Source organism: Ipomoea triloba, chromosome 8, assembly GCF_003576645.1.
Source record: "Ipomoea triloba cultivar NCNSP0323 chromosome 8, ASM357664v1".
Lineage (NCBI taxonomy): Eukaryota > Viridiplantae > Streptophyta > Magnoliopsida > Solanales > Convolvulaceae > Ipomoea > Ipomoea triloba.
In genome coordinates this window covers 1940623-1961860 of record NC_044923.1, presented here as the reverse complement: position 1 = coordinate 1961860, position 21238 = coordinate 1940623, and the positions used below count along the sequence as shown (strand labels likewise).

Genomic DNA, 21238 nt, shown 5'->3' with positions numbered 1-21238 from the left:
CGATCGAGCTTGAAAATTGATGTTCGAGCTCGAGCTCGGCAATTTTCGAGCTGCTCGAGTTCGGCTCGAGCAGCTCGATTGTTCGAGCTCGAGTTCGTGCATGAATTTGAGCTCGAACTCAAGTTCGAGTCTGATTTTGAACTCAAATTTAACGTGTTTGATTTTAAATTCATGTTTCAATTAAAATTAAACTATAATATTATATGTATACATATAATAAATAAATAAATATATATAATCGCTCGCGAGCGGCTCGTCGAGCACGAGCCTAAGACATTAGAGCTCGAGCTCGGCTCGAACTCGAATTTGATCAAGCTCGAACCGAGCTTTGACCGAGCGGCTCGTGATCAGCTCGCGAGCCGCTCGGCTCATTTACACCCCTACTTATAGCTTACACAAAGTGCAGGATTTACCAATACATAAATAATAATGCTCACTTTTGTCACCAATCCGTTGTAGTCTAGTCGGTTAGGATATTCGACTTTCACCCGAAAGACCCGGGTTCAATTCCCGGCAACGGAAATTTTGTTCTTTTTTAGAATTTCGCCAACTTGCGGTATTATTTGCAGCAAGAAAATGATAATAATGGCATGCATGTAATCAGTACATTAATTTGCAGCAAGAAAATGATAATAATGGCATGTAAATACATTATTTTCTTAATATATATATATACAATGCCAGTTATTACCTTTTAAGAATATAATGATAGCATTGTGAGAAAAAAAAAATGTATACTAAAATTCTAAATATTTTTCAATATGGTAATCAAATAAACAATGGACGAAATTAACTCTCTAGCAAAAAACCTTTCCAATAATAATGTAATTACAACATCTAATCTAGGTAGGGTTTCAATCAAAGATTAAAGATTACCATGCATATATACAGTCTCCATATATAAACTAATAAACCCTATTCTTCCCCCACTCCAGTACATACATCTAAAAGATCATATCTCTGCAGCCCTCTACAAGAATCAATGGCTAAGAACACTACAATGTTGCCATTTTTAATGGTGCTTTTGGTGCTGTTTGATGTAACAATGGGAACTCAAATTTACAGAGTTGGAGATTACTTTGGTTGGAACAATAGTACCAAGGTTGATTACTCACAATGGTCGGCGTCAAAAGATTTTCAAGTCGGCGATGTTCTTTGTAAGTTATGCATGCAAACTCTCTATAGTCAAATTGATCAGGTTGTTGTTGACTTGCTAACTATACAGTTACAAATTTGACTCTCGAGAGTGACTTATGACTTTTTTGATTTGAGTTGGTCAACTAAGGGCAATCACGTTGCTGTTGACTTAACCACAATGTTACAAGTTTGATTTTAAGCCAGAGAGGTCTATTGACTTTCGTGGTTTGAATCAGTCAGTCAAATAAAGACAATCTAGACTAGTTTATTTGTCCTAGTCTTTTACAGGATAGGAACATAAGACAAGATTTGCCCACTGCATACCCTCATGGTTGCGATTTTGCTAATACCTTAAAAAAAAAGCAAAAACTTGCGTGAGACCAGTCTTACTGTTCTTGAGATGCCTTGGATCTTTGATTAATAAGGTCATTGGACCTATTAATAAAATATTTGACTCATTAATTAAATATCTGACCCATCAGACATGTTACCCAAAAAAAAGAAATAATTCTCTTTATTGTATATATATGTGTGTGAATCTTGTTTGATGCTAAATGTTGTAACATATAACAACGTTGATGATCAGCGTTCCAGTTCGATCCCAGCAACGATAATGTGTTCAGAGTTTCCGCGGAGGATTTCGCCGCCTGCCGTGCGCCGTCACCCTTCGGCCTCCCCGGCGACGGCCAAGAGTTTTACCCTCTCGACACTCCCGGTCGCTGGTTCTTCATCTGCAGCATTCCCGGCCGCTGTCAATCCGGCCAAAAGCTTCAAATCCTGGTCCATCCATTGGCCCCTTCATCCCCGTCTCAGCCTTCACTTCCGACCAATCCACCGGCCATGGCTTTTTCCCCGGCCCCGTCTCCGATTAATCCGCCGGCGCCGCCTCAAAATAATCCGTCGCCCAGTTCCTCTCCGGCGGGTTCACCCCTTAATGAATCTCCGTCAAGTGGTAAACTCAGTCCTGATCAGTCGCCGTCAAATTCTCCCGCCGGCGAGAATAGTGGCTCGGTTGCGGTGCCGGTGAACTTCTGGGTGGAAATGGCGGCCGTAGCGGTCTCTGTGTTTTCCATTGCACGACGCAACTAATAGCCAGATGATTTAGTGAATTACATATTAAAAATGGGAAATTCTATGTATGTTGCATTTTACCGGATTATTCTTATGGTCAATCTCACACTTTGAATCAGTGTCTATTAATTATGTTATCTGATTAGTGTCTATTAGTTATGTTGTCCGATCAGCAAACAAGTTTGTTCACGCATTAGTAAAAGCTGAGTTATCTTCCTTGTCATCTCAGTTATTTTTCTTTTTTATTTATATTTGTATTGAACATTTGATTTTCTGAGTTTTATAAAGCTTGGTTTTCCTTTCAAAAAAGGGGAAATTCTTTTAAGACTAATCAATTGTTTTTAGCTATTTGCAATTTATTTAGTCTGTTCCTTTCAAAAAGGGGAAATTCTTTTAAGACTAATCAATTGTTTTTAGGTATTTGCAATTTATTTAGTCTGATTTATTATTATCAGTATTTAGCAATAAATATTGACTGCTAAATATTATGAATGCATTATTAATTTGATTTATATTACACCTTTCTAATGTTATCATTATTGTTGAATAAAAAAGAATTCTATTTAGTGTTGTTTAATGTTTTCTAATCTAGCCTAGATGTGTTTGTATATTCTGGCTAAGTAGTTTCACAAATGCCAAAGGTTGTTGTCATTTCTCTGTTTATTGAGATGATGTGTAGTATTACACAATGTGTTATGCTTAATTCTTTGCTGAGCATTATTTAACAGTGAGAGTTTTACTTAATGGAGTTCATATATCATTTTCCTAACAAATTAATTTATTGTTAAGTGTTAACAAAAAGATGAACAAGAAACAAAATCGATGTAAGGGTGATAACAACATGGTATGAACTACTTATACATAATCCTCCGATCTTCATGAGATCGATGGGGAATATGAGCCCATGTAGTTGAGATCTTGTATTGCATTTTGTTCTCTTGATTGTCAAGAAAGTGAAAAAGAGTAAGTTGGAACCTGGAAGTATCATGGCATCACATGAGGATCCAAATGAACAAAGGAGATGAAAAAATATGCATTTTGGAGTGAGGATCATGGCTCATGTTGATGTAAGTGTCGGTGTCGGCGTGACAACATTTTACTATATATGCTTTTCTCTACCAAACGATAGATGTATTGGTATTTTAAGCATATCTCGTCATAGGAATGTCCAAATCAAGTGATTCCAATGGCATTGGACATATAATTCAAAGAGCTACAACTTCAATGAAGACAACGAAGTTCAATTATGACATTTACAATGTTAAAAATGACCTAGAAAGCAGGACTGCTGCGCAGAGTGGATGGTTATGGTCTACCTCACAGCGTGAGTGCCACTTTGACCTCTGAAAGCTGCGAGCTATGATGAAAACCACGGTGTGAGTGTGGATATAACCATGCACCGAGAAAGCTAAGATTTATTCATTTTGGCGCAAATTTGAGGGGTATAAATAGACAATGCGGTTATTTTTAGAATACTTTTCATTCTCCACACCCCCTCCGAGGTTTTCTTGGACATTTCATTTGTGTGATCAATACAACTTTGAAGAAGATTTGAAGAACATTTCCAGATTATGCAAGAGGTATTTGGATAAGGTGTTGCTCCAATGAGAATAGATCTCACTATAGCCACACCTCTCACTAACTCACTTTTGAGAAAAGGGAGTTGGAAGGAGATGTGAACACCACGTGTTTGCTTAATTGCCTCAATTAGTTTAATTTGCCATGAGAAAGGGATACAAATTAAACTAGTTGACATATAGTCAAATATCCACGAGAGCGGCATTGGCAGCTAGCTAGTAGTGTCTTCCTAGTTCCCTTGTCAATGAATTACATGAGCTCTAACCAAGGATACATTATATCATCTGCACTTTAGTGGCCTAATCCAAGCCCTTAGTTTTACTATTAATTGTTAATCGTTGGTTGGTCTTTCATTACAATTTGATTGTCATTTTCTTTATTTTGCTCTTATCACATGAATCACATCTATTCCTTTGAACTAGCTTCCAAACACTCTACACTCTTATGCTTAATCACAAACTATTCAACACCCTTCCAATCCACTCCTTGAGACGTATGCTATCTGGTGTGAGGATAGTCTCTTACACATACTCCATTCCATTACCACTTTTACTACCCAACTTTCAATCTTTTATGGAATTTTCTAATTACGTATGAATTGTACATTTTACTTATTTAGGGTGTTGCACCTCGTTTTGTGCTACATAGTTATGTTGTTGCTACTCTTCTAAATCACCCAAACAAAAAACATCTCCTATATGTCACTAGAAATGGTTGGTTTACAAAATGAAATTGTCATATTCTACATTACTTTTTGTCCGGAGACCTGCTCAGAAAAAAATGTTTGTATTCCCATTTTTATACTTGTAAATGAATATGATTGATTTTTATTGTGTACTTAGTTGTTCTTTTGATCTTGCTATTCTGTTCTTGAAATTGATATAGGATTTGGACATGTTCTCTTGATAGGAAATTTCAATGTGGTTCAAGGCATTTGTGGGAACAGTTCTTCCAAAAGAGATACTTCTTATGAGTCATTTGATAAAGATTTGAAGTGTAGAGATAACAGAAATTAGGGACAACCTATATTTCAAGAATGGTTGGGTAAAATTTGTAAAAGATAACTCTATCAAAACTAGAGACTGAACAGTTTTTCGATATTTCGATATGATGGGTTTGGCATGTTCGAGAGTATTTATGAAGCTACTTTGCCAGATTATACAAAGACATGTAAGCTAGATTAGAAAACATTAAACAGCACTAAATAGAATTCCTTTTTCCTCCAGTTTGTGTTTGTGCACCCATCATTAGTATCTTTTCACATGCATTTAAATAAGTTGTCAAACAAGCCATATAACCATCACACTGAATAGTTGTGTGTGACTTTCAACAACACTGGTTTCAACATACTCAATAGACAATCGTTGTCTATGTGTGTGACTTTCGACAATATTGATTTCAACAACACTCAATAGAAAAAGACAACAGTTAAACTTTGCACGGGACTTACAACAACATAAATTTTACTTTAAAGACAACGATGTTTAACAGTTGTCTGTGCATTTTTCTTGTAGTGTATACTAACATGACTTTCACTATTGTATATTTGTATATATAATTTTATTAATTCTTTTTTACTAAATTAGAGAAAAATAGTGATAGGTGCAGTGTAATATCTTTTCTAAAATTTTTAAAGTGACAAGGTATTAAAGACAACATAGGGTGTTGCATTTCATTTTCTTATATATATATATATATATATATATGGAAAAGTTCAGGTGCAGTTAAAGCTTCTCGTGAGGTTGTGCGGTAATCAATCTTTAAAAAAATTCTAAGCTGATGCACCTTAAGCTTCTAATCTACACACCTTAAGTTGGATTAATATAACATAAATATGACTTTGTAGAGAAAATCTTATAAATAATATTGGTTGTGCTTTGGAATGCAAAAAAACAAAAAACAAAAAAACAAAAAAAAAAAGTGTCCTAAAGCTATAGATGAACGCACCTTAAGAAAGAAAACAACACACCTTAAGAAGGAAAATCACGCACCTAAAGCCTTCGGCGCACCTTAAGTTTCCACTCAAACCACACACCTTAAGAAGGAAAATCATGCACCTTAAGAAGAAAAAACACACCTAAACTTCAGGTTGACGCACCTTACGTTTCAACAACTACCCACCTTAAGCAAAAAAATCATGCACCTTAAGCAAAAAGTCACGCACCTTAAGTACAAAAATCGCGCACCTTAAGTTTCAAGAACAACTCACCTTAAGCACACAACCCACGCACCTTAAGCACAAAAACCGCACACCTTAAGTACAAAAAACCACGCACCTTAAGCACAAAAATCACGCACCTTAAGAAGGAAAACCACACACCTTAAATTTGATCTAGATGCAAAAATTATCAAATTGCCACCGAGTTTTTTTAATTTTTTTTTTTTTTTTGATAATCCTGGACGTTGATTTAAGCAAAATTAAAGGCTCAGATTTAACTTCACAACCACACGGGAACTGAATTTTATATTTATATATATATATATATATATATATATATATATATATATATATATATATATTTTTTTTTTTTTGTAAACATTATTAGTATGATTATCACTATGCTATTTATAATTTCATTACGGAGTAATTTATAAACTAAATTACAGAAATATAATTATTGTTACGTTACATTACTGTATAATTTCTAGAATTTCTTAAAAGACAGTTGTACTTTTGACGACTTTAAAATAAGTGAGAATGTAAAAGACAACATAGAGTTTTACACCTCATTTTCCGCTATACACATTAGATAAACATAGCAGATGATACTATACCTTTTCTAGATTTCTCTAATACATTATTAGCACAAATATCACTATAATTTTTATACTTCTATTAATGTTTTTACTAAATCAAATAAACGTAGTAATAGGCCGGTACACTGTTATTTTTTCTTGAATTTCCTAAGAGTCAATTGCACTTTTGCCTTACCTAGCTAGGGTGCTGCACCTCGTTTTATTCTATTTACATTACAAAAATATAGTATTAGATCTGCTATTTTTTCTAAAATTTTTAATACATTATTGACAACTGTGTTAATAATGGATTAAAAATACTAGAAAAAGTATAAGATGCACTACTGTACTTCTTTAAAATGCATATAGTTGTTACCATAACTTTTATTTTTTAAAAAAATTTTGAATATATGATTAATACAGCTGTTACTCTAATATTTATAATTTTATTAATTTTTTAAATGTATATAGTTCTCACTATATCTTTTATTTTTCTAAAAGTTTTTAATATACGATCAATACAGCTGTCACTATAATATTTACAATTTTATTAATTTTTTTAAATGTATATAGTTGTCACTCTAACTTTTATTTTTCTAAAAATTTTTAATATACGATCAACACAACTGTCATTGTAATATTTATAATTTTATTAATTTTTTTAAATGTATATAGTTGTTACTATAACTTTTATTTTTCTAAAAAATTTTAAGATATGATTAACACAGCTGTCACGATAATATTTATAATTTTATTAAAATTTTTACTAAATTGGCGAAACATATTATTAAATACGTTACAAAATCTTTTATGAAATTTTCTAATTACCAATTGCGGATTTGACTTACTTACCGTATTGCACCTGGTTTTCCGCTATATATTTATGTTGTTGCTACTTTTCAAAATCACATAAAACAAAAAATATCTCGTATATGTTTCTAGAAATGCTTAGTTTACGAAATGAGATTGTCAAATTCTACATTCCTTACCGTCAGGAGACTTGCTCCGAAAGATTGGTTTGTATCCACCAAACCCTATTTTTGTACTTGTTAAATGAATCTGATTGTTTTGATCTTGATTTCCTTTACTTGAAACTAATATAGGATTTGGCATGTTCTCTTGATAGGAATTTCCCATGTGGTTCAAGGCATTTGTGGGAGAAGCTCTTCCAAAAGAGATATTTCTTATGAATCAAAGGATGAACATTTGGACTGTAGAGATAACAGAAATTAGGGATGGTCTGTATTTCAAGAATGGTTGGACAAAATTCGTGAGAGAAAACTCTATCAAAAATGGAGATTTAATGGTTTTTAAGTACGAAGGTTATGGCATGTTCGAGATTGTGGTGATTGATGATAACCCATATAATTGATAAGATAATACTAAAGATGTATACTGAAACACAAACTGAAGGAGAAAGGGATACTATTTAGTGCTATTTAATGTTTATGTAGTCTAGCCTAGGCAAGATGTGTTTGTTTACTTAATGTGATGTGTTTGTTTACTTAATGTGTGTTCTGATGGCATAGCCATCCTCCCCTTTCTCTTGAATTGAATGAGAATAAAGATGTTTAAAAAGCAACAATCTATTCAATGGTATTTTTATAACTTTATTGTGGTTATATACTCTTGATCGAGACGCCAATGACCTTGTGATCTAATAACACGAAGTGACTATCTCAAATGGGAGATTATGTGTTTGAGTCTCAGTAGGTTGATGTTGGGTCATGGGTTTGACTCTTGGTGGGGATGATATTGACTAGTACTCAAACAAAAAACTTATATATGAAAATAAAAGAGTTAATTCCATTTTTTGTCTTAGATGTATAAGTGGTAGTCCACTTAAATCCTTTTTACCAAACCATCCACTTTTTATCTAGTATTATTGTGGCATAATTATTTTTGGTCCTTTATCAATAAAACAATTCAAATATTGTTTAATACAAGAGTATTGGGATCATAAAGCAAGGACCGTACCAACCCTAAACTTGAGAGGGATCGCATAAGACCCTCAACTTTTAGGAACTGATATTTTGAAATATATATTAAAACAAGCTTTGTTTATGAATCCTATAAGGTGGACCCTGGTCCTAAACAACGTATATATTGTGTATTTTTAGTATTAGAATTGTGATTCTAAAATATAAATTGTGTTTCTAAGTCAAAACACAAAATTGTAGAAGAGAATTTGTGAATATATACAATACATGGTCATCAAATCCTTGTTTTTTTTTTTTTGAGTAATGATTTTCACAAATTGTTCCAAAGTATGTATGAATTGAATGTTCTTCTCTGAAATTACAGAAATTTGTTATGAAAAATAATGGAGTGAGAGAAATTGGCCTAAAAAGGAAATCTTTTATGATTAATCAATTGCTCTTAAATATTGGCAATTCATGTAATTTGAAATATTATTATCAGTATTTAGCATTAAGTATGATTGCTAAATATTACGAATACAATTTATTTTTATACATTAGGTTTCACTATGGTATATATAATTTTATTTATTAATTTTACTAAATTAGAGAAAATTAGTAATAGGTACAATATAATATCTTTTTCTAGAATTGTCAAAGTGACAAAGTATATGGAAGACAACATAAGGTGTTGCATTTCGTTTTATGCTATATACACTAAATAATCATAGTAGTGCGGGTGATATACCATTTCTTGAATTTCTTAATACATTATTAGTGTGATTTTCACTATGGTATTTATAATTTTATTAATTATTAAACTAAATTAGGGAAACATAGTAATACATAAATTGCTGTATATTTTCAAGAATATCTTAAGAATCAATTGTATTTTTTACTTCTTCAAAATAGTAGTAGATCTCATACTTTCTCTATAAATTTTTAAATACATTATTGACAGATTTGTTAATAACGAATAAAAATTCAAGAAAAAGTGTAGGATCCATTGCTATATATTATTTTTAATATATAGCTGTCACGATAACATATACATTACCAGCATAGCTATATATAATTTTATTAATATTTTTTACTAAATTAGTGAAACATAGTATTAAATACATACGTTACAAAATCTTTTTTGGGATTTTTTAATTGCCTGTTATATTTTTTACTTATTTAGGGTGTCGCACCTCGTTTTGTGCTACTATATATTTATGTTGTTGTTACTCTTCCAAATCACCCAAACAAAAAAGAAAATTAATGGTAATGGGTTGTTACAAAAAAATATTTATAATTTTATTTTTTTTTTTTACTAAATTAGAAATTACAGACATGGATATGTTACAATATTTTTTTTTCTAGAATATGTTGAACTTTTTACTATCTAGGGATTTGTACCTCATTTTCAGTTAAATACATTAAAAAACATGGTAATGGGCCTAGTTAACGTTTGTAGATTTTCGTAATACAACATTAACCCATCTGTCACTATAATATATATTAATTTATTAATATTTTTTACTAAATTAGAAATGAATAGTCATAAACACGTCAAGATATGTTTTCTAGAAAGAGCCTGTTAAACATTTGACTACCGTAGGGTGGTACACCCTATTTTCTACTATATATATTGATGTGGTTACCCTTCTAACACCCAAACAAAAACTATCTTTGATCATTTGTTGGAAATGGCTGGCTCAAAATTCGGATTCTTAATGCGTTTTTGTCCATTGACCTGCACAGAAAAAATGGTTTGTATACACTAAACTCTAATTTCATACTTGTAAATTGAATAATCAAAAGGTGTTGCTTAGCCTGTTATCTTGTGTTTTTAGATCTTGGTTGCTTTCCTGTTGCTGATACTAATGAACATGTTTTATGATATAGGAAATTCCCATCGGATTCAAAGAGTTTGTGGGAGGAGTTGTTCCAAGGGATGTAATGCTATGTAGGAATAATTTTTCTATGAAAATTTGGAACATGGAGATAATAGAAACTGAAGATGGTCTGTATTTCCAGAATGATTGGGAAAAATTCGTGAAGGATAACTCTATTGGAAAGGGAGATCTCTTGCATTTTAAATATAAGGGTAATGGTTTGTTTAACGTTGTTATGTTTGATGGGCTTGATCAATGTGAAAAGATTGTAGTGACATGTGCACGTACAGGAGGAACAGGGCATTCTATTTAATGTTTTCTTGAAGATTTAGCCTTGCTTGGTTGGTGCTAGCAAAGTATATGTAAGCTTTATAAATGATATATCAAATGCCAAGTTTTTTCCCATTTCTCTTGTTTAAAAAGTTAAATTCTCAGCAAAGAATTGAATTAAATTAGACAAGATTTACTGTCAACCAAAGATGAACAAGAAACTAACGCATCCTACAAGTCTAAGCTGACTCACGCAATCGTTATATTGTTAAATTGCCCTGAATACATCGTGTGCGGGCCGATAAGCAATACGTGGACCGATTGTTAAATTGTCCTGACTTACGTGTACGTGTCGAGAGACCAGCTCATAGAAATTGGTTTGTATACACGGAATTTCGAATTTATTCCGTTCATGTCAGATTATATTTATTTATATCTAATAGTTTGATCAGGATGTTGCCTGTTTTTATGTGTGTTTAGTTGTTGTTTAGATCTAGGATTTTCTCATTAATTTGCTTATCCAATCGGACATGTTCCCATATAGAAAATTCCCATCTCGTTTAAGGAATCTGTGGGAGGAGTTGTTCCAAAAAAAGTAATGCTTAGGAATTGTTTTAAGAAAGTTTGGAGCATGGAGATTGTTTGTGTTTTTAGAATAATTGGGCAAAATTTGTGAAAGATAACTCTATCACAAATGGAGATTGCTTGGTTTTCTCCTATGGTGGTTATGGCCTGTTTGAGTTTGTCTTATTTGACCAATTTGGATGTAAAAAGATAGTAGTGAGAGATGCACAACCTCAAATAAATAAAGAGGTGAAATAAGCTAGAATAAGAAGAAGAAGATGATATGATGTTTTTGTTAATGATGTTGACGACAACGACAATCATGACGGTAACAGTACGTGGTGATGAAGATGATAGTAATTTTGTTAATAGGCCGATTACATTAGAAATTGATTACAACAATATGGAATTTCACTTCATTTTATGCTAAATACGTTAGAAAAAATAGTAGTAGGTCGATTTTTTTTTTTTTTGTAGATTTTCCTAATACAATATTAGCCAACTGTTACTATAATATTTATAATTTTATTAATTTTTTTTACTAAATTAGAAAATCACATACGGAGACACGTTACAATATTTTTTTTCTAGAATGTGTTAAAATTTTTATTACCTAGGGATTTGTACTCATTTTCGGCTAAATACATTAAAAAGCATAGTAGTGGGTCCATTTACCGTTCGTAGATTTTCCTAATACATTATTAGCCCAACTAGCTGTCACTATAATATATATTAATTTATTAATATTTTTTACTAAATTAGGAATGAATAGTCATAAACACGTTACAATACGTTTTCTAGAATTTTCTAAGAGCGTACGTGTTGAACTTTTGAGCACCCACCCTATTTTCAACTATATATATTCATGAGGTTACTCTTCCAAATCACCGGCAGAAAAGCCATCTCTGATCTGTTGTTGGAAATGGCTGGCTCGGATTTCAGATTCTACGTGTGTTTTTGTCCATTAACCTGCACAGAAAAAATGGTTTGTATACACTAAACTCCAATTTTGTACTTGTAAATTGAATAATCAAAAGGTGTTGCTTAGCCTATTATCTTGTGTGTTTAGATCTTGTTGGTTGCTTTGCTTTGCTGTTCTTGATACTATTGAACATGTTTTTTGTGATATAGGAAATTCCCATCGGATTCAAAGAGTTTGTGGGAGGAGTTGTTCCAAGGGATGTATTGCTACGTAGGAATACTTTTTTCATACAACTTTGGAACGTGGAGATAATAGAAACTAAAGATGGTTTGTATTTTCAGAATAATTGGGCAAAATTCGTGAAGGATAACTGTATCCAAAAGGGAGACATCTTGTTTTTTAAATATAGGGGTATTGGTTTGTTTGACATTGATGTGTTTGATGGGCTTGATGAATGTGAAAAGATGGTAGTGGCAGGTGCACAAATCGAAGAAAGAAGGCATTCTATTTAGTGTTTTCTTGATTTAGCCTTGCTTGGTTGGTGGTAGCAAAGCATATGTAAGCTTTATAAATGATATATCAAATAAATGCCATTTCTCTTGTTAATTCTCAGCAAAGAATTAAATTAAACAAGATTTACTCTCAACAAAAGATGAACAAGTGAGGGATTTGATTAACCTGAGTGATCAGAATTATTAAATCTAATAAATAAAGGAAAATGATATTATAAATGGATACTAAAATGGGTAATGTAATTCGAAAACAAGTTATATAAGTCCCGTTGACAGAATATTGTATTAATTCGTTGTGTGATTACAAGGATTGCAATGCTATTAGCCTATTACAATGATTGCTTAGACAAAGTGAAGGTGTAGATGTTATAATGAGACAATTACAAGGGTTTATATACGACCAAGACCCCTTAACCACCCGCTTAAACATGTGGAAGCGGTTACAATCACCCTTGACTGTGCCTGGTCGCATAACTGGACCTACGGGTTGACCGACCGAGGCCAGCCTAGGACTCAATCGTATGGCTCAGCCATTACTTGGGCTGAGGCCCAACCTAAATGCCACGGCCATGGTCGAGGCCTGGGGGGTCCGGCCATAGCCTAGGAGACTCGGGTCAAGCACGGGGCTTGTCCCCGGGGCTCGGAGTCTACTCAAATCCTCCTTGCTCCACTTTTTCATGTCGATTTGTTCCACTTCTAATATATCCATAAACAAGAAACGCATCCCACCAAAATTTTTTTAGAATTATTGAAAGAGAATAAAGAAATCGCTCTCACTGTTGTGGTTACTATACATAGCCTTGACTTGACTCATTTATTTATTTTTCTAAAAATATTTAATATATGATTAACACAGCTGTCACTGTAATATTTATAATTTTATTAAATTTTTTACTAAATTAGTGAAACATATTATTAGATACGTTACAAAATCTTTTATGAAATCTTCTAATTACCAATTGTGCATTTGACTTACTGGGGATGGCCTATATTTCAAGAATGGTTGGGCAAAATTTGTGAGAGAAAACTCTATCAAAACTAGAGATTTAATGGTTTTTAAGTACGAAGGTTATGGCATGTTCGAGATTGTGGTGATTGATAACCAATCTAATTGATAAGATAATACTAAAGATGTATGCAGGAACACAAGCTGAAGGAGAAAGGAATACTATTTAGTGCTATTTAATGTTTATGTAGTCTAGCCTAGGCAAGATGTGTTTGTTTCCTTAATGTGTGTTCTGATGGCATAGCCACCCTCCCCTTTCTCTTGAACTGAATGAGAATAAAGATGTTTAAAAAGCAACAGTCTATTCAATGGTATTTTTATAACTTTATTGTGGTAATATACTCTTGATCGGGGCGCCAATGATGGCCTTGTGGTCTAGTAGCACGGAGTGACTCTCTCAAATCGGAAGTTATGTGTTTGAGTCTCGGTAGGGTGGGAACGGTATTGATTCTTTGTGATTTACTAGGTTGAAGTGAGGTCGTGGGTTTGACTCCCTCTGGGGACGATATTGACTAGTACTCAAATAAAAACTTATATATATAAATAAAAGAGTTAATTTCATTTTTGGTCATAAATTTATAGGTGGTAATTCATTTTAAGAAATTTTTATCGGAACATCCATTTTTTATCCTAGTATTATTGTGACATAACTATTTTTGATCTTTTATCAACAAAACAATTTAAATATCGTTTAATATATACAAGGGTATTTCGGTCTTCAATTAGGGGATTTTTCAAAAAAGAAAGAGAGAGAGAGAGTGTGTGTGTGTGTGTGTGTGTTATATTCTAAGATCATAAAGCAAAGGGCCGTGTCAGCCCTAAACTTGAGAGGGATCGCTTAAGACCCTCAACTGATAAAAAATAAAAAAAAAATAAAAAAAAAAACAAACAGATCCTCAACTCTTTGGAACTCATATTTTGAACTATATATTAAAACAAGTTTTGTTATTGAATTCTGTAAGGCGGACCTTAGTCCTAAACAACATATAAATTGTGTATTTTAGTATTCGAATTGTGATTCTAGAATATAAATTGTGTTTCTAAGTCAAAATACATAACAACTATAGAAGATAACTTGTGAATACAATACATGATCATCAAATTTTTGTTTATTTATTTTTGAATACCGATTTTCACAAATTGATCCGAAGTATGTATGAATTGAATGTTCTTCTCTGAAATTACAGAAATTTGTTATGAAAAATAATTGAATGAGAGAAATTTCCCAAAAAAATAATCTGTTAATATTGTGTGACTGCAGTATCTGAAGCACTGAAGAGTCAATATTGCCTCTACTGAGACTCAAACCAACCCCTTTTTCATATGGGAGTGCAACGGGGTGCTTACTAGCAAATGATTTAGTGAATTACATATTAAAAAGGAAATCTTTTATGATTAATCAATTGCTCTTAAATATTGGCAATTCATTTAATTTGAAATATTATTATCAGTATTTTTTTAGATATTGGCAATTCATTAAAGTATTATTATCAGTATTTACCATTAAGTATGATTGCTAACTATTACGAATAGAATTTATTTTTATACATTAGGTTTCACTATGGTATATATAGTTTTATTTATTTATTTTACTAAATTAGAGAAAAATAGTAATAGGTACAATATAATATATTTTTCTAGAATTTTCAGAGTGACAAAGTATATGGAAAACAACATAATAAGGTGTTGCATTTCGTTTTATGCTATATATACACTAAATATACACAGTAGGGGGTGATATACCATTTATGACTGTCATTATGGTATTTATAATTTTATTAATTATTAAACTAAATTAGAGAAACATAGTAATACATATATTGCTGTATATTTTCAAGAATATCTTAAGAGTGAATTGTATTTTTGACTTCTTCAAAATAAGAGAGTAATCAATAATTTCAACATAGTGTATTGCACCTCGTTTTCTTCTATACACATTAGATAAACATAATAGTGAATACTATACATTTTAATTTCTAGAATACTCTAATACATTATTAGCAAAAATATCACTATTATTTTTATAATTTTATTAATTTTTTACTGAACTAATTAAACTTAGTAATTGGTACAGTATGGTACTCATATCTTTTAATTTCTTAAATTTCCTAAGAGCCAATTATACCTTTAACTCACCTAGGGTGTTGCACCTCATTTTCTTCTATATATATATTAGAAAAATATAGTAGTGGATCTCATACTTTCTCTAGATTTTTTTTTAAATACATTATTGACAGATGCGTTAATAATGACTAAAAATTCAAGAACAAGTGTAGGACCCACAACTATATTTTATTTTTAATAGATATAGCTATCACTATAATATATACATGATCTGCATAGCTGTCACTATAATATTTATAATTTTATTAATATTTTTTACTAAATTAGTGAAACATAGTATTAAATACATATGTTACAGAATCTTTTCAGAAATTTTTTAATTGCCCGTTATATTTTTTACTAAATTAGAAATGAATAGTCATAAACACGTCACAATACGTTTTCTAGAATTTTCTAAGAGCGTGTTAAACTTTTGACCACCTAGAGTGGTACACCCTATTTTCTACTATATATATTTATGTGGTTACTCTTCTAAAACACCCAAACAAAAACCATCTCTGATCTGTTGTTAGAAATGGCTGCCCCAGAATTCAGATTTTGCAGGAAATGTCCACTGACCTGCACAGAGAAAATAGTTTGTATACATGAAACCCCAAATTTATACTTGTAATAAATTGAATAATCAAAAGGTGTTGCTTAGCCTGTTATCTAGTGTGTTTAGATTTTGGTTGCAATTTCCTGTTGTTGATACTATTGAACATGTTTTGTGATATAGGATATTCCCATCGGATTCAAACTTTGTGGGAGGAGTTGTTCCAAGGGATGTATTGCTATGTAGGGATATTATTTTCATGAAAGTTTGGAACATGGAGATAATAGAAATCGAAGATGGTCTGCATTTTCAAAATGATTGGGCAAAATTCGTGAAGGATAACTCTATTCAAAAGGGATATGTCTTGTTATTTAAATATAGTGGAAATGGTTTGTTTGACATTATTGTGTTTGATTGGCTTGATCAATGTGAAAAGATGGTAGTGACAAGTGCACAAACCGGAGGGAGAAGGCATTCTATTTGATTTAGTGCCATTATTTGATGTTTTCTTGATTTAGCCTTGCTTGGTTGGTGCTAGCAAAGTATATGTAAGCTTTATAAATGATATATCAAATGCCTAAGATTCTTCCCATTTCTCTTGTTAATTCTCAGCAAAGAATTAAATTAAACAAGATTTACTCAAGAAAAGATGAACAAGAAATGCATCCCACGAATAAAATTTTAGAATTATTGAAAGAGAATAAGGAAATCGCTTTCACGGTTGTGGTTAGAGTTATACAGTGAACCCATTACAATTTACCTACTTAATGTTCACAATTTATATATTGAACGTTTACAATTCAATTCAAATTGTAAATATTCAGTAGGTAAATTGTGAATATTTAGTTGCAAGCTTTCAGTATATAAATTGTAAATATTCAAGTTGTAAATTATGTATTTTGTACTTTGTTCCACCTTGCAAGGTAGACCCAAATCCAAAAATAATTTGTCACATAGCCTTGACTTGACTCAATTATTATTTGATTTGGAGACCCAAATTAAAGATCCAAAGAGAGGAGCCCATAAAAGCAATATTTCACTCCAATAACCAGCTTGATTGGCGTGAGTGGTCGTGCACCCAGGTCCAAGAATAATTTGCCACATAGCTCATATTGAATCTGAATTTTAATTTCTTTCAGCTCCTTAATTTTGAGGGTTTTGCAATATCCACCAGCTCTGGTTTGACTGGTTCAGAAGCTAGCGTTAATAGGCATGGATATGAAGCTGTTGTTGTTGCCAGCACTTTGATTTTCTGGGCCTTCTTTTACACCCTCTTCAATAAAATTAGAGGATTATATTCACCCACATATACATATATATATATATATATATATATATATATATATATATTATATATGATATCTGTTACCAATGGAAGAATATTATTGGGGCAGGAGGGGCATTTTGAAGTTAATTAGATTAAAACCCATGATTCCATACATAATGAAGTCATGGAAAAATCCTTATTTTGTGACAACATTAGGCGCAATTCTCTGCTAATTCCATACATTTCTTACAGAAGAAAAGTGAAATACTGCAGGAAACAGGCTGCAAAGAACAGGATGGGAGGAAAAAGCTATTCAGTTCAGTCCAAGTTAAATGAGGTGTCTTTTACCATTTTTAAGCACCATTACACAAAAGTATTGGATTTTGGACCACCATCTTCTATGAGAAACTTGATGTGAAATTATTTCTTTAATGCCCTTTGTTTTTTAGTCTTCAATACTGCCTGAGTTTTCCAGTCTTAATTCAATATTACAGGAAACAGGCTGAGGTGTGATGAAGAAGAAGAAGCTCTGATCTGTTCTTGGACATGGCTGGCTCAGTAAGAACTTTCAGATTCTGCAAGCATTTTTGTCAAGAGACCGGCTCACAAAAATTGGTTTGTATATACGAAACCCCGTTTTTATTCCATTCATCTTAGATTATATTTATATCTAATAGTTTGATCAAGAATGTTGCCTGTTTTTATGTGTGTTTAGTTGTTGTTGTTGTTTAGATCTTGCTTTCCTGTCCTGAATCTAATCTAGGATTTTCTTGTTTATCCAATTCGACATGTTCCCTAATAGGAAATTCCCATCTCGTTTAAGGAATATGTGGGAGGAGTTGTTCCAAAAAAGGTAATTCTTAGGAATTGTTTTAAGAAAGTTTGGAGCATGGAGATGACAGAAACTAGAGATGGTTTGTGTTTTCAGAACAATTGGGCAAATTTTGTGGAAGATAACTCCATCACAAATGGAGATTGCTTGGTTTTCTCCTATGATGGTTATGGCATGTTTGACTGTGTCTTGTTTGACCAATTTGGATGTGAAAAGATAGTAGTGAGAGATGCACAATCTCAAGTAAATAAAGAGGTGAAACAAGAAGAAGATGATGATGATGACAAGAACGACTGTGGTGATGAAGATGATTGTAATTTTGTTAATGAGGATGTTAAGAATGAAGTAGAGGATGATGGTGGCAGTGATGATGAAGATGATAGTAATTTTGTTACTGAAGAGGATGAGAATGAAGTAGAGGAAGATGATGATGATGATGATGATGAAGAAGTAAAGACAAGCATGTTTGGGTTTACGAAGTCTAAACAAAAAAGAAACAATTCTTGTAAGTTATTTTGGTTCTTGATTTTGTTTATGTTATATGTTTTATATGTTTTGGCAATAATTTTTTTTTTTAGGTGGATTCAAGAAATGCACGGGTGCAAGTGAAGGAGAAGGAAGTTCAAGCAAGAAAAATAAGAATGTTTTTGACCAGTTTGGAATTGAACTTTTCTCGTCAGGCCAATACATTCAGCCTAAAAATCCTTATTTCGTGACGAAACTAAGACCAAAAGATCGCGGTGCTTTAGTAATAATTCCAAACATTTCTTCTCATTGTAGAAATTTCTTGTCTTGATTATAATCATGTGGTTTTCAATATTTTTTGCAGTATATACCAATAGATGTTATTAAGGACCACAATATTGCATTGCCTCCAACTTTAATCCTGCGAGACACGAGAGGCCGAGAATGGAAATCAGAGGTTAAAAATTGGAAGGATGGGAGGACATGGCTGAGTACTGGAGGATGGCAAAGTCTATGCCGAGTGAATCTTGTTGACAAAGATGATAAGTGCATTTGTGAATTTGTGTGTTCAAATACAAATGACATGTTGTTGCAAGTCACTATTGTTCGAGGACAAACTACGAAGAACGTGAAGTAAAAATCGCCGGCCCTTTAATTACTGCTAATTAATATTTTCTTATCTAGCCTAGATGTAATTATGTCCTTAATGTTCTTGAGAAGAAAAGACATATGAAAAAAATGCACAATTTTTTTTATTAAGGGTAAAAAATTTTATTGAATATCCAAGAACAACTACATGGGCAAATCCCAGAAAGTTCAAACAAATCCAAACCATACAATCACAACACACAGGTCAAACTGTAAATCAAGAACAGAAACAAGACAAAATGCACACTTGTTTAAACAGTTTGCAGAGTTACAAGTTGGGACTGAAGAACAGATTTGTGTATGTGCCATATTTGCAAAATTAGCCCAACAAGCTAAGGTATGTGAATTGGGGCTTTTACTTGTTCGACAGCCCATATATTATTCCCCATCAAGTCCAATTCCAATTGTTATACCATGGACCAACGTTCTTATTACATTATAGAACCCTGATACAAAAATTCTGTATCTTCCATTAACACATTCTGTACCTATGGTTAACAGTTTCTATGCAGGTAAACAAATAACTTGATAATTGCTGACACATAATATGATAGCTACAAGTACAGAAATTGCCAACTACAGATATAAAATGTGTCAACTACAGATACAGAATCTATCTGAAAGTTATTTTTGGACCACGGTCGATCTACCGATAACGGCGACCAACACGTCGCAGGAGAAGGGTTGGTCACCATCTCCAAGGGATAGATTGATCACCTTCTCCGTCCCTTGGAGATGGTGACCAATTGGGTTACCATCTCTAGTCGCCGGTGAAGGCAACCAACCCTTCTTCAATGACGTGTTGGTCACTATCTTTAGTTTTCGTTGCTGGAACACCGTAATAACAGGTCACTAACATGTATTTGGGTCTTAATGCATTAAATTAACATGTTTATGTATCTAATTGTATCTTTCAAAAGTTCAAGGGACTAATTGATTTTTTAGGTAATGTTTGAGTGTATTTGACATTTCTCAAAAAAAAAAAAAACTAATTAGAAAAAATTGATTTTCCGTCGAGAAATATCCGATGAATCATATAATTTGCAGACCGATCAACATGCTAAGGTGAAGAGGCAAACTCACATGGAGAAGCACATGCTCTGTGCAAACGTTATTCTATCACTTAACTATTTCCATGTCACTTTTTTCTAATTATTTTGATATCTCCTGCCTTGTCACCCTCTGTCTATAGTATTTATTACTAGATCGACTTAATTCGGTTTATTTATATTTAAATTTTGATAATATTTAGTGTAATGTTAATAAATATCTAACCAATGGGACTTTAAAAATTTATATTAAAATTTGATAAAGAAAAAAAAAAAAGAATTAGCTTGAGTAATTAATAAAATCATCTGTTCCTCTTATTGGACCCATCAATTAGTCAAGATGTAGGGAGCTTCTTTTTTTCTTGAATACTATGGACTCTGTTACAATGCAGTATCTGCTCATATCGTCTCCACTGAGGCTCGAACCCACCCCTTCCTATTACAATTTACTTTTTTTCGGGGGAATTGTGAACTATTACACAGAAACATAGTTTATCAATGCGCAACCTCAGTAATGGCGGTACAGATTTTCCTCAACATCCAAAAAATAATAATAAAATAAAGAATACATTAAAAAATTCTATTTTTTTTATGTGGGGAAGAAATTAAAAGGGAACAAAAGAATATATGTACAAATTAAAAAGGGAAATGAAAACGCGTTTGATGTAAGATGTAAGCATGTGGCAAATTGCCAAAAAAAAAAAAAAAAGGAGGGGGGAGGGGGGG

The 21238-nt window shown here is 32.4% G+C and overlaps 3 protein-coding genes and 1 non-coding gene across 5 annotated transcripts; all 4 read left to right on the top strand.

Moving 5' to 3' along the window:
- Window positions 1-449: 449 nt before the first annotated feature.
- TRNAE-UUC lies at window positions 450-522 on the top strand. Its single transcript has one exon. It is a non-coding gene; the product is annotated as a tRNA-Glu (tRNA).
- A 460-nt stretch (window positions 523-982) lies between these two features.
- Window positions 983-2226, top strand: LOC116027558 (chemocyanin-like). The gene is made up of 2 exons (XM_031269259.1): window positions 983-1157; window positions 1724-2226. Exons 1-2 carry the CDS (start codon window positions 983-985, stop codon window positions 2224-2226), a joined length of 678 nt encoding a protein of 225 aa, XP_031125119.1.
- Window positions 2227-7454: 5228 nt separating this feature from the next.
- On the top strand, window positions 7455-12589 carry LOC116027556. The gene is made up of 4 exons (XM_031269257.1): window positions 7455-7538; window positions 7649-7867; window positions 10332-10589; window positions 12287-12589. The coding sequence occupies exons 1-4, from the start codon at window positions 7455-7457 to the stop codon at window positions 12587-12589; spliced, it is 864 nt and encodes a 287-aa protein (XP_031125117.1).
- A 5083-nt stretch (window positions 12590-17672) lies between these two features.
- On the top strand, window positions 17673-19570 carry LOC116027888 (B3 domain-containing protein REM20-like). 2 transcript variants are annotated; one of them, XM_031269655.1, is made up of 5 exons: window positions 17673-17855; window positions 18013-18133; window positions 18321-18855; window positions 18929-19098; window positions 19180-19570. In XM_031269655.1, exons 2-5 carry the CDS (start codon window positions 18065-18067, stop codon window positions 19450-19452), a joined length of 1047 nt encoding a protein of 348 aa, XP_031125515.1. In that variant the 5' UTR covers window positions 17673-17855; window positions 18013-18064; the 3' UTR covers window positions 19453-19570. The 2 variants fall into 2 exon arrangements, with proteins under 2 accessions (XP_031125515.1, XP_031125516.1); XM_031269656.1 differs by having other exon boundaries at window positions 17673-18133; window positions 18321-18371; window positions 18447-18855.
- Window positions 19571-21238: the final 1668 nt, after the last annotated feature.